The following is a 14,446-nucleotide window of genomic DNA, read 5'->3' as shown; positions in this document are numbered from 1 at the left end:
TGCAGGGTTTTTTTTTTGTTTCTTTTTTTGTTTGTCTGTTTTACTGTTTAGAATGGTGGGATTTTGAGATTTCACCAAAGAAATCAATACGACTTATTAAAATGGTGCAAAGATCCAGTGTCTTTGTTGTGCCTGTTCACGGTATTTTCTGTGGGTGTTGTTAGATTGGTAGGAAGACTGTTAAGTAGCTGGTGTTGACCTGAAAATGGTTCCCAGTAAGCATATGGTCTTCATTACTTCTGTTTTTAAAATACTGTGATAAAATAAAACACTTTGTCAGTAGCTAACAAAGAGAAAGAAAACAGTTTTGGGTGTAGAAGACACAAACTATTGAAAAATAGCCTGTATTTTGTCATTTTTCGAAACCAAAATGGTGGCAGTATCTGGCACTCTTCCATGTACTTGAACATTAAAAGCATTCTGCATCCCAGTGGTTATGTCAGAGTTGGCTGAAACCCACTGATCTGCAAGTTGTCTTGTAGAGAAAACTTTGTCATTGGAAGTTGTAGATGTTACTGCAAAGTAAGGGTGTAATGAGAGTAGGCTTGTGGATAACAGCCTTCCCATAAGTAAAAGTTCCTGTAAAGGGAAGAGAATAATCTGTTTGTGATACACGGGACAAGAAGCAACTGCTAAAATTTCAGCAAAAAAGATTCCAATTAAACATTAAGCAAAGCTTTCTAATAGGTAGGATGACTTTCTTGTCCAGGAGTAGAGTCCTTGTGGATATTGCAAAGTCAGGATATAAATACCTAGTGCCATGGTGATCATGTCAGTGAACCCTGACTACCTTTTCAAGAGGAAAATGGGAGGTCAAAATTTTATAACCTCTTTTAAGAGAATTTTTGTCTTTTCTTTCAAAATAATTCATCTTGCAAAATCTTTTAAAATCTTTCAAAATAATTTTATGGAACTGTGACTACAAGGTGCTTACTCATAGAAAACTATTTTCTTTGTACACTAAGAAGGGTTATCATATATCATGTACCTTCTCAGGGTATATAATATATGATTGTCAGTTTCTTATATTTCTGTCAAATAAAAATCATGATGTTAAAATATGTAGGAGTGTTTTTGCTAATGAATCCTAACTTCTTTTACCATTCAAACTGAAAAATCTAAATATAGTATCTTTACTTCCAGACCCTGTATTTTACTATCTCCTCTGCTATAAATTGCTCTGGTTCTATTAACTTTATTGCAGCTCTGAAAACCTTCACAAAGTGATATCCAAAGATGCTTGAGTACTCTGTCCAATGAAAAGTTTGTTCAATTGTTCAGACTGAACAACTGGTATCTTGTTATATTTTCATTTGTATTTATTTATTTAGAATGTGTTTCTCATCAATGAGATATGAGTCAGTGAATTTGATTAGAGGTAATTATGTTAGGAAAATCTTCATAGACGAGGGAAAAAAACCAAGTATGTGAAATACCAGTTGTGTCCACTACAGATTTTTTTTTGTGAGGGCAAAGATTCTTTTCACATATGACGCTTCCTAAGGAACCAATTGGCAAAATCTGTTAGTAGAAAAATATTCAAGTTAGGCAATACTAAGTAATAAATCAGTTATTAGATTCAGTTGTTTCAAACAACCAGATGTATTTACTTTTTACCACTCCATGTATTAAATTCCTGTAAATGATCAGCAACTATTATATTTAACTATGCATTGTCTAATCAGGGAATCTGTTAATGTTAAGAATATTCAAGATCACTTTCATATGTATTTCCAAGAAAAGGCTTTTTCAACTTTTCTTTGTGTTCATTTAGTCTCTAATGTACTGGTAAGTTACTGCAATTTTCCATTTCTATCTGATCTGCAAGAACAGTTCATTTAAACTTCAAGATGGGATTTATACCTTCATTAGCTTGTGTAGAAAATTAGTGTTATATCAGGAATGCAAATGAAATTCATGTTACAGTTCATGATTTCAGAAATCGGACGTAGGTGCCTGCTCATTCTTTGAGCTGAGTAAGGGTTGAGCTGTTTTGTGTGTATAAACCAAAGATAAATCTAACTAGTTATTTTACTATGTCAATAAAGTTATTGGGTTGAAAAGACAGCCTGGAATTTTAAGAATGTATTGTATTCCATATAACTTACTTAATCCACTTTGGGAATTAAATTTTACAGATTTGTTTTGGAAATTTTTGAGGAAATGTTTGGAAAATTTAGAAAAAATTCCATACTGATTTAGATTTTGTTTGACACTCCTTTCCAGCTTCAGCCCGTTAAGGGACTATGTATTTGATCTTAAAGTGAGAATTCAGGGTCATAGTACACATACTCATGTGTGGGCACACATATGGATGTGCAATCCCTGGGTGCAGTGGGGTGCTTAGTCAAGGTCAGCTTCTTCACTGGACATTGCACAGATTTGCACAGTCGGTCAATAAAACTGTGCAGTCACAGCAAATGGAGGTCTGTTCAGGTAACATCCACTTTAGAATGTATGTTTTCTGATTTTGATGGGAAATAATTATGTGATTAAGTAGTTACTTTAATTTTCTGCCATAGGGTCATAGGATAATAATGTCCTTATCAGAGACTACTATGTACCTGTGGCCTCCGAGCTGAGGCCTCTCTGAGGCTATCCTGACACTGTACTGCTTGCCCATAGCATTATAAAAATTCATAGAAAATACACCTTGCAGGTACTCCTTGATTTCACACATTTTTTCATTACAGAAGTAGCAGGTTTGTTAGTATCTGCTGAGCTGAAGGCTAGTATCTTTCTGTTGACTCCTGGCTGATTCCCAGCATTAGCCAGGTGTTTCTCACATGCATTAGCATGGCGGAGGTGGGTGGAGGAGTTCTGGTAAAGTAGCTGAGGACACATAAGAGTTTAGTACAGGCAGCTCACCTCAGTATTTAGCTAGTTTCTATGCAGGTTTTGCAACCTGGATGGATTCTGGGGGAATGTCACTGCTACACTGCTAGGAGTAATTGACTTCACTATTTTAAAATTAACTTTTGCAATGTAAGTATTTGGAGTCGTAAGATTGGCTGTATCTGTACCAAGCAGGGTACAAGGAGTAAGTTGTTACCTTCAAGAGTATGTAGCTAGGAATATTTGTATAAATGCAAAGCGATGGTGGGCAATTTGGGGGTGTCTCAGCCTCCTTACAAGGTGGGGAAAAAAGTTAGAGTACTTAATCCAGTGTCATCTAAAAGCTTAAGCTTTTCATTGCAATTTTATTTTCAGAAAATGGTCACCATGTTGCATTTGAGTTCTGAGATCATATGGAAGAGTGCCTCCACTTAGATTGGGAAGCTGCTTCTCCCTTGAAATTCAGAGTGTGACAAGTTAAACTTTAGTTGACTAAGCAAAAGAGAGTGATAGTAGCATCTCTTAGGTAATTACAATTTAGGTTACGGAGGGAAGAATTGCTTTCTTGTAACTAATATTTGGCATGTTGAAAAGCTAGAAAATATGGCCCAGACATTTGCAGGCCTGATTAAAAGCCTGTTGAAAACCAAGCTTGTGTTGTTTGAAATGGTCCATGACTGTGTCCCAGAAGTGTGGTTGGTATTTTCAGAGGAGTCATGCGAGGCTGTGTACCCATATCACATGAAAATTTGAATGGAGTTGAACAACTGGCAGAGGCAGTTTTTTGTCCCCTTCCAGTCTTTCAGTAGCTAAATCCTAGCAAAAAGTCTTGCATTTGATTTAATAATTTTGTTTTATCTTTGCCTTCCAATTTGTAACACCTGATTTTGTTTAAAATACAGGGTTAGAATGTCTAAATCAGCATGTGTAAAAGCAATAAAGTAATTTCTATATTGTACACATTCACAGTCATCAATTGGGAAATGAAATGTATTTATCAGCTTGTTGTTCAGATTTTATGCCTGCTGACTTAAGGTGGTGTGGTTTTTTTTAAATCCTTTCATCTCTCTTGCCAGTTTGCTCTGACTTCACCTTTTTTGTATCGGTCCTGATCTCCTGTAAGCTTGCCTACCCAGGAAGTTGTACTTCCTTTCCTTCTGACCAACACATGGCAAGCATTTTCCAAAAGTCGTTACTCGTTTTGCTAACGTATTTGGCAGCTCTGACATTGCAAAGTTTCATATAATGCGTCTGTTAGATTTTTGGCTTTTCTCATTACAGAGAATTGCTTGTGTTCTTCTGCTTGTTTCATTAATCTTTATTAAGTAAAGATGTAAGCTGTCTTTAATTGAATGTTTTCTTTTGGCAATAGAACGAGTCAAAAGGTGTTTCTGATTAATTTGTTATTCAGCGGGGATAGCCATCTATCTGGATTGAATTTGTGACAATGTTTAGGCCCTATTTGTAGAAATGCCTATGTCGAACATATTTTTCTATGTTTTGCTCAGAATATTCTATACAGGCTGACTTTATAATGTCATTTGTCATGTGGGAATTGAGCTACAGGGAATTGGTCTGTGTTGACAGCATGTCTCCGTGTTGGTTTTTCCTCTCCTTTTAGTACAATGTGTTTTATATTTGGTCTTATAAAGTTTTATCATGCTATCAAATCATGAAGAAGTGCAGAAATGATGGCTTTTGGTTTTCTCTAGCATGTGATACAAATATTTTGGACAAAGGTCATAATAAGAAACGCTGCCCTTTCTTTTTATGACACAGAAAATCATATTCATCCTTTCCTGTAGCAGTTAATTACAGGGCAATCATTAGCTTGAAAGCAAATTGTACTGAAGAAATGAGAGTAGCAATTTCAGGTGTTACACAAGTTCTTTTGCCTCCCTTCCAGTTCCTGTGCTTTTAGTAATTTTTTAAGATTTATTTCTTTCTCTGTTTTGTGGAAGGTACAACTGTGTGTGTGACCCACTATTCTGGGGAAAGTGTTAAATTCCATCAAGTACAAATCAAATACACAACAACCTGAGAAATGAAGAAGCTTTTTTGTTAACCTTTGTAAAAATCACAAATGAATCTAAGGTAACCTATGTAAAAATACTGGTTTTAGGGTGATTGTCCTTTAAGTGATGATATTGCAACACATTGGTGTCTGTTTATCCCAGATGCTTTCAGGCAGCTCCTAGCAGAAATGAATTGTTTTTATACACATATTAGGAATCCTGTCATCGTATCGTCAGTAACTCCTAAGCAAGGAAACGGGGTGTCCAAATGTGTGTTCAGTACACATCTTGGAATAGCATAGGATCTACAGACACATGGAACATTGTCTGGGACAAAGTTGTTTGTTTGGTTTGCCTGCTTTCTTAAAATTAATGAAGAATGTGCCATAAATGTAGCTAAAAATCCCACTGTCATCTGGCAGAAAAGAAATAAAGCTATGTTGTAGATGACATGGTATTATAAAGCTAAACCTGGAAAGACACATTAGTCTGTTTTTCTAACAGACTTCTTTTGGGAAACAGTTTTTGCTAGTATTTTTAAATTTAGTGTGACATTTTTGAGCATCTGGCATTTGGCAGCTTCACTAATAACACTTTTGTGCAGTCTAACAGCTTTTACTGTTCTTACATTTTTCCTAATCTTCAGCCTGACCTTTCTCACTTCATAATACTTATTTCTGTTTCTTGGAACAGAATCATTTAGGGTAGATTCCAAAGCAAGTATGTCTCTCTTAGGTGATAAATATATTGACCATTTTAAAGTGGGTAAACTAGCAGTAGTTTGTTATGACATGTTTTTTTTTCCCAAACTTTTGTCCCATATGATGCATGCAAATATCATTTTTCCTGTGGTATGTTCCAAAGTTTGAGTGCCATCACATGGCAGTGGTGCACTAAGCACAGAAATTATTAGCTTCATTGTTTCAGAGGTGACTTCTGCGTTTCAGACTAATTGGCTCCCATTCATTAGGGCAGGAATGTCACACCAACCCTGGAGAAGTAGCTAAGATTTATTTCCCATGGAAGAGTGTATTTATTTTACTAGGTCTCTCTGATTCACCTAGAAAAATCTAGGGAAAAGGAATACTTTCAGTCCTTCCCCTGGTCGTAATTGTGAGTCTTCTCTTGTTGCTCTGTATCAAAGATTTGGCCATCAAACAACTGGAGGCTTTTCTAGAACAGCTGTGAGCTGTATTATTCCATATTAGTAGCCTCATTTTATGAATCTTTAATTGTCTTATTCCCCCAAATATGAAAAAAATAGACACAGGATCAGAGATATTCCTTTTAATGTCACATTAAGCATGTCTCATTTTAAATATTCATACACTGTTGGTTATGCTGCTGACTAACAGAGATGGTGAAGATCTTAGTTAAGTATATTCTTTCAAAATTTCCAGCTGCAAATTTATCTTTAAAAAAAGATAAACTATTTTAACCACTTAAAGTTATGAAAAATGGGATGCTAAATATAGCCAGTAAGTTCACTTTCTCCATTCTTATCTGAGATAAGGATACAGGATTGCTGGTGGAAAACTGTGGCATTCACTTTATACATGCTTGCCATAAAGGCCTGTGTTTCCCTTGCACTGGCTATTTTGTATCAGCTAAACTTGTTCTTTCATCCTTGTCTCATACCCAGTTCATTTTTCTTGCTTACAAAAAGATAAAGACAATAAAGGTACTCTTTCTTATGTAGAAGATAGACTTGGCTGCAAGGTTAGGGCAGCAACAGGAAACTTTAGGTGCAGGTGACTAAGATGAATAAGCAAATAGTCCTTTAGTGGACAGCTAGAGTTTGTGTTTCTGGTGGTTTCAAATGCTTGCTCTGTTATGTAGACTAGATAATGCTTTGACAGTGACAATTTTTAGGAGGTGCATAGGGATCTGTTTGTTTGCAGATGATACCAAGTTGGACAGGAAGCCTCTGCAGAGGGATCTGGACAGGCTGGATCGATGGGCCGAGGTCAGCTGTATGAGGTTTAATAAGGCCAGGTGCCGGGACCTGCACCTGGGTCACAACAACCCCATGCAATGCTACAGGCTTGGGGAGGAGTGGCTGGAGAGCTGCCCGGCAGAAAAGGACCTGGGGGTGCTGGTTGACAGCCGGCTGAACATGAGCTGGCAGTGTGCCCAGGTGGCCAAGAAGGCCAACAGCATCCTGGCAGATATCAGGAATAGTGTGGCCAGCAGGAGTAGGGAAGTGATTGTGCCCCTGTACTCGGCACTGGTGAGGCCGCACCTTGAACACTCTGTTCAGTTTTGGGCCCCTCACTACAAGAAGGATGTTGAGGTGCTGGAGCATGTCCAGAGAAGGGCAACGAAGCTGGTGAGGGGTCTGGAGAACAAGTCTTGTGAGGAGCAGCTGAGGGAACTGGGCTTCTTCAGCCTGGAGAAGGCTGAGGGGAGACCTTTATTGCTCTCTATAACTACCTGAAAGGGGGTTGTGGTGAGGTGGGTGTTGGTCTCTTCTCCCAAGTAACTAGCGATAGGATGAGAGGAAATGGCCTCAAGTTGTGCCAGGGGAAGTTTAGACTGGATATTAGGAAAAACTTCTTCACCGAGGGAGTGGTCAAGCATTGGAACAGGCTGCCCAGAGAGATGGTGGAGTCGCCGTCTCTGGAAATGTTCAAAAAACATGTGGGTGTGGCGCTTTGGGACATGGTTTAGGGGGCATGGTGGTGTTGGGTTAATGGTTGGACTTGATGATCTTGAAGGTCCTTTCCAACATCAGTCATTCTGTGATTCTGTGATCTGACTGGAGGCTATGGTGGCTTGTAACCAGTTTGATTGTGAAACTGATGTGCTTTTTGCAATAGAATAAAAATGGCTCATGCTGCAACAATTTTCAGACCTAGGTACGTGAGGATGTAGCAGGTATCAGAATGAGTTGTGCATTCCTAGTGCAAGGTGTGGAATAGGGATTTTGGGAGTCGCGTAGGTATTTGGGGGGGGTGCAACTTTCTTTTGTTCTTTCCAGATTCTCTTTTATACAAATCTAAAGCTTTACGTGAGATTAGGCATCTATGCAACTCCCTCTCCAACAGGAATGATGTAGAAACCTCTCGATTTTATTAAATAAAGTTTAAATTCTTTTGTCTCTCCTCTGAAATATATCCCCCAAAATAAAAATATGTTAACTGGATTTAAGGTACTAAAATAAATTCTCTACTGGTAGAGACTATTTAAATACTGACTGTAGCCTAGGGAGGTAAACTCCACTAGAGGGCAGATCAGAGCAAGAGTGTAATCACTTGCCTTGTTTCATCTTGAGAGGTCATCGCTGTAAAGTGTATTCTTTCTGTATTCAACAAGGATTACCTTTTTAGCTAAAGTATTTTCCATTGTATTTAAACCTGATAAGCCACTAACTACTTTATACTAAACAGGAACCTATATTTAGGGTTAAGTGTGTGTGATTGCAAATCTACACTTTTGCATGCTGAATTCAAGTGTGAGAGAATGCAGGGTATTTGGACAAACATAAACTTCAGGAGGCATTTTTATATCTTTAAGGAGTTGTTTTGTGTTTATATATATATATACATACACACGTATATATGTACGTGCATATATTACAGTTACGGTGAGATCTGTGCACTGGGCTGAAAATTTTCTGAATGTAATTTTGTGCTCTCCTTCGACATTTTTGTATTTGTGTTCATCATTATTACTAAAACATCTGCACTGGGTTGCTCCATTGACCTATGTAGTTTACTAGAATAATAATGTTCAGCCTTTGATTTTTGTCTGGATAATGAGATCTTTCATTTTTAAGAAATAGCTATTTGTCTCTTAACTCTTACAGTTAGATGACTACCTCTTCTTCTAGGCATCTTGTATGTTCATAGTTCCTGGGACAAACCATTTCCAATAACAACAGATTTTGTCCCCACACTAGCTTTGTCAATTCAGAATTTGGATCAAAAGCAGAATTATCTATTTTTTAAAAATTTTTAATCTATTGTGACCTGTGAAAACTAATTAAACATGTCTTAAAAACTCTTGATTTTAACCCGAAAGCCATTACATAATAACTTTTATTTTGAAACCAGGCTGCTATAATGTGTGAAAAGGACGTAAAAAAATGTGTTTCTGAAGTATCACTAAAAAAATGTATGACTTGTTGCCTGTCACCTTTTGCGAATATAGTGTTTGAGATGGGTGTTTGTCCTTACCAGAAGAGCATTGCAAAGCATTTTATGGTTGTTCTGTCTGCATACTAAATGTTTAATTTTCAGATGTTTTCTGTTTATGAAAACATTTGTGTGAGCAGACATGTTGAGATGTCTTTTCTTTGTTAATAATTGAGGCCAGTACATAATTTCTCACTTACTTCAATATGCTTTTCACTATTCAATTAAAGTTGTTTTGATTTTTTTTTTTTAATTGAGCAAGATTTTGTTTTTGAAGTGGCCCCACACATTTAAGTGGTTTTAATGCTTTTAAAAGTGGTTCATTCCAATGAGATAATGGTATATGCCTAGTTAGAGCCCTTCAGAGCATTTTTGGATGGATCCTCCGTATTTTATTTGCTATTCCTGTTATGTTTGAAAATGAGAACACTGTTATTTTCTGTAAACTTAAGTGTGTAAATATGAAAGGAAGTGTCATCAGTTGCTCTTTATGGTCTCAGCTGTTGTCAGAGACATGATTTCGAATGAAACTGTGTAAACTGGTAGTTTTTTTTCTTCTCTCTTGTGAGCAGTGAAGTCAATAAGATACAGATTTGACCATAAGAAAGTGTTGAACCCTTTCTTCTGAAATGCTTGTTTTGAGGCTACACTGACAAAGTCAATGTACTGGCTGTAGTGTCCTGATATTCCCTGTGACACTGACTGTAGAAGTTGCGTTTCTCCTCCGGTTTGCACAATGTGGATCTGATATCTCCAGAAGAATATCAAGTAATTAAGATAGTTTGTGGTGTCATGGGGAAACAGGTATGGCTAGTGGATATTGTTTTGCTTGGTATGATTCACTAAGTATTAAGTGGAGTAACGAAGTGCTTTAGCTCCATTTTGAAGTAATCATTATTCTCTTGTACTGTACATTAAAAGTAAATTATGAATTTTGTGCATAACAGCATTGGTCCAAGTGGAGGAACTGAGGAAGATTACCCCAATGAGTAATGATTTTTAATTGTGTGCTGTAATCAACAAAGTTAATGTTTAGACTGTCACGTCTACCAAACAGACTGTCTGTATCTAGAGAAGATTATTCTGGGAGAATGAATTAAAAGGAATTTAAGAGATTCAGGATGTTTTATCTTGCAGTATATGTTGATATATTTTTATTTTAATACTGTCCTCACAGCTAAGAGTAATACATGAAACATTGCCTTAAAAGTGCCAGCCAAACTAGGTATCTTGTCTATGACAACTATCCCGTTTTCTCCTAGAGACATCTGAAAAGGGAAAAGAAAGCATGAGAATAGCTTTTGAATTTGCTACCTCTTTAAGGGCTCTGATGGTTTCTATTAGTTCTAATAATAGCAATCCAAACATGTTACTCCTTCCCTGTTGACTTCTCCCCTCTGTGTTGGTGGTCACTGGTTCCATAAAAGAAAACCTGACTTGTCTCTTTGACCTCCTAAGGTCATTACATTGTACAGGCCCAGTACATTAAGTGCATCCAATTTCAGCCCTAAATTCTTAGGTTATACTGTGACTGACAGGGAGTAATCCTTAGCAAGGGAATAGGATTGATATCTGTATTTGTAACCTCTTCAGTTGATCCTGCAAGACCTCCTCAACTGGAAGATTTTGTGGTTGTTGTTGGAAGAACATGATGAGTTAAAGCAGAGAAAAGCAAGAGAACAGCCTTCTGGCTACAGCTGTTAATTCTAAGTTAATTCTATAGCTGAACAAAACTGTATTTATGTAGTTCCATAAATTTTTTTTTTTTTGTTTTGCATTTCATTGTTACTAACTCTTGGCAAACTGTGTGTACTTGCTAAAGGGCCAGCCTTGCCCTCCGTTATAAACAACGTTTTATTTTGAAGGTAGCGCTGTTTAGATGTGGAATAAAGAGAAGTAAGGGGGCAACAATTCATGTGTCTAAACAATAGTATCATGATTTTAGTATTGTTTGTGGTATTCAAGATATCTTTTTATGGCAGAATGGAGATACAACACAGGCAACATGGGCCCTGTTGGACAGCAGCTGGAGGCTTTTAGAGATACCATAGAGCCTCTGAAATGACATCTGAATCCCACCTCAGCTGACCCAGCAAATTTAAAATAGGAATTCTATCCAAAGTGAATGAAACATAGCAGGGCCAGGAATCTGTCTAGAATTAAGAACAAACACATCGTTAACCCGCACAGGATAAATCCAACCATTTACTCTTACAAGTGTGCAGGAATAAATAGAATACAAGAGTATTCATTGGTTGTACAATCTGGAAAACTTGTCAACAACAGCTGATGAGAAATGCTAGTTGGTTCCTTTTTGTACTAAAACAGTAATATGTGTTTATGTTGTACTTGTCCTTGATTGAGTTACTAATTGTTCTCTTTCTGTTTTAGGTTATGGTCAGACTGGTCCAATGGTTCAGAGAGGTGGATATGACTCCATTGCAGCTGCTGTTTCTGGTCTCATGCATATCACAGGGCACGAGGTATAGTGCTCAACTTATAAGTTTAATAGAATCTTTGTACCACATATTAAAACTTGATGCTGCACGGAGCAAGTTAACCTGTGCTAACACATCTATTATGCATGCCCTCCTGAGTCCAACAAGAGGTCTTATCTCTGGGAATCTAAGAAAATGATAGTGCTTATGTCCTTCAGATATCTCACTCCAGGATTGCAAGGCCAATGCGCAAGAAACAGAGAAAAAAAAAAATGGTATCCTAAATCTCTAGTGAATAAATTGACAATTTAGGCTAACCTGTTAATGGCCACTTTTAGTTACTTCAAGAGTTGTAATAGACATATTGCTGACACCTGGATGACGGAACCATAGATATGTGTGGGAAGTCTCACCCATGCTTTAATAGTGATATTCTCTCTTTAAAAGAGGGAGTTGTGAAGCCATCCAGATAACTAACAAACTGTCTTTTCAATCATCCTGCCTGAAAATAACTGGAGAGAGGCCATTAGTGGTTCTGGAAAAGCTTTATGTGCTGCTGTTCCCACTGATATCCAAGATCTTTGGTAGTTACAGTAGTGCAGGAAGCATGACAGAAGTAGTTTAGTATCTGGATTCCAGGGATACATAGAATGTGTGTCTTCACCTCAGAAAAATGCTGGCCAAATAGGTGTTTACTTAAACTGCCTTGAATCACCTACAGATGCAGGGAATGTGGTCTCCAAATGTCACTTCTCAAGGTAGATAGTTACAAGTCTGTTCTATGTATCATAAACACTAGATAGTCTTCTGTGGTGGTGCTCCGGATACTCTGGAAGCAGTACTGCAGATCTATAGAGTATGGCACCTGCATGCCCTAGATAAACAAGGAGTTAATCAAGTTTCTGTACTTAGTGTCAGATAATCACGTTTGAGTAGGTTGTTGAAAGATAACCATGCATGATCTGGGCATAACTGTAGGATTGATATTCTGCCAATAGACTTATTTTCTGCTGAGAACAGTGGCAAACGTCAGAACTCTGTGCTTGTGACGATTATTGTTACCAGTGTCCTTCTTTCTATTAAAAAAAACCCAATAAAAAAGTCAAGCAGTGTTTGACTGAGGAAGCTGAAACTTGTGCCTAGTGTCCTAGGACTGCCGGTTGCTGCCATGTGAATGATACATACTCATAGGATGTCCCATCTCAGAACATGAGCAGACAGGAGGTAGAGTACAGTCCTTAAAGGCACTTCTCTTCAAATGTATAGTGCACATATACACTAAGCGATGACTGATCAAAGTAACTGTAGTGTAAGTAATTTTTACATTCTGACCCTGGTGTCTGTAGGGTAAAGGTTAGTACTTCCAGTACAACGCCAGAAACTTCATGCACACCTCAAAATATACCAAACAAAATTAAATGCGAGTATAAACTTAAAAAGGGGACAATGTTGTTAGTACCACGTGAATAAAGGTAAGTATGTTGAAAAATGGAAAAAACCAGGATTCTTGTATTTTCTGTCATTCACATATCATTGAAAAGCTTTACAAGTGTTATACTGAATAATTGCATGTAAGTTGTATTATGAGAGCAATATTCCTCAGTGGCCATTATGAAGATGGATTTTATTAAAAGATTGTGTTAAGATCTACACTGGAAATCCAGATGTTCGCATCACCTCACCAGGACTTGAGGCAATGTAATTATAGGAATCATTTAATCATTGTTAGTAAGTTCTGTCTGTTCACTGGGGGCTTTTAACAGTTCATTCAAGCTTAGTCATTCTCTTGCATGATTAAAATAAAAATGCTAAAACTTGCTTCTTATTTTTCTTTATTTGAAGTTGGTCATATATTATTTCATCAGTTTCTCAAAACCATTTTCTAATGTATAAGAGGGACAGTTTTGTTTCAAAGACTTAAGTGGTCAATGACTCCAAAGAAGCAAATGTGCCTTTTGTTGTTACAGTGAAAATTTACTCAAATGGATTTAGGATCATATTGTATGCTTGTTTGAAAGTTACTTTAAAATAAAAATGTATTATTAATAGTAAAATCTTCCATGTTGTACATTTATGAGCATGTGACTGGGTTGTGTTTAAAATTCCATGAAACTAGCTCTGAAAAAAGTAGAAAACCTTGTTTTAGTCAGCATGTAGAAAAGTGGTCAAAGCAAAGAAGAAAAAAGAATCTTGCTCACTTTTCATGCTGTTTTTTTTTTAATTAAATGTTGAATTATTTGTTGACCAGATGACAAGGAATTAATATACGAAAAGCAACAGGATCATTTGAAGCATACCCTAGTAACCTAGAGTATGATTTTTTTTTTTTCCCCCTCTTAAAATTGAAAATGCCAGTATTATGAACTGGAAAAAAATAAGTTATAACAGATGGTGTTGGTTTTGTATTGCATTGCGGTAGCTATATAGTCAGCACAATAACATCAGTATAACAGTGCTCTGTGGAAACTTCCCTTCAGTAAACAAGCTGTTGAATGTGCTTGCAGGATAGTCTTAGAAGTATCTGCTGATGCAGTAGACAAATTATAATGAATTTGAGCGGCAGCAGCAACAAAATAACTACATATATCACTGACGTGCTTAATTTTGAGGTATGTTAATACATATTTACAGTTCCTCACAAAGCATTCTAAAATTATATCCTGTATCTGACATTTTAAAAATGGCTAGAACTAATAGCAATATATATTCCATTCAGCTTAGAGGAATTTCATGTTGTGAATTTTAGTTTGTTCCAACAACCTGGCTATTGATTTTAATGTCTCAGAAAGCAGTTTACTGTTGCAGATCACATAACTTTATTGGGTACTGAGGCCATGCCTCCAGTCAATAAGGTCTTAATATTAAAGCCATGAAATCAACGTATTACTAGCACAGGATTTTGAGCAAAACTTAAATCTTCATTAAGTCTGTCACATATGTAACATTCATTTTCTTCAGCACTTTATATTTCATGTAACACTATAATTTTTGAGGCAGTGAAGAGATCACTGTGGAAGAGATG

The 14,446-nt window shown here is 36.8% G+C and overlaps 1 protein-coding gene across 1 annotated transcript in view; it reads left to right on the top strand.

Moving 5' to 3' along the window:
* Positions 1-14,446, top strand: part of SUGCT (succinyl-CoA:glutarate-CoA transferase) — a gene marked incomplete at its 3' end in the record, with an annotated part of 342,799 nt that overhangs the window by 30,448 nt on the left and 297,905 nt on the right. The window contains exon 6 of the mRNA XM_081996281.1: positions 11,378-11,469. Within this exon, the coding sequence (XP_081852407.1) occupies positions 11,378-11,469 (92 nt within the window). The remainder of the gene's footprint in view (positions 1-11,377; positions 11,470-14,446) is intronic.

Source organism: Phaethon aethereus (assembly GCF_964289735.1).
Source record: "Phaethon aethereus genome assembly, chromosome: 2".
In the NCBI taxonomy this organism is placed as follows: Eukaryota; Metazoa; Chordata; class Aves; order Phaethontiformes; family Phaethontidae; genus Phaethon; species Phaethon aethereus.
This window is presented reverse-complemented; position numbering and strand designations above follow the sequence as displayed.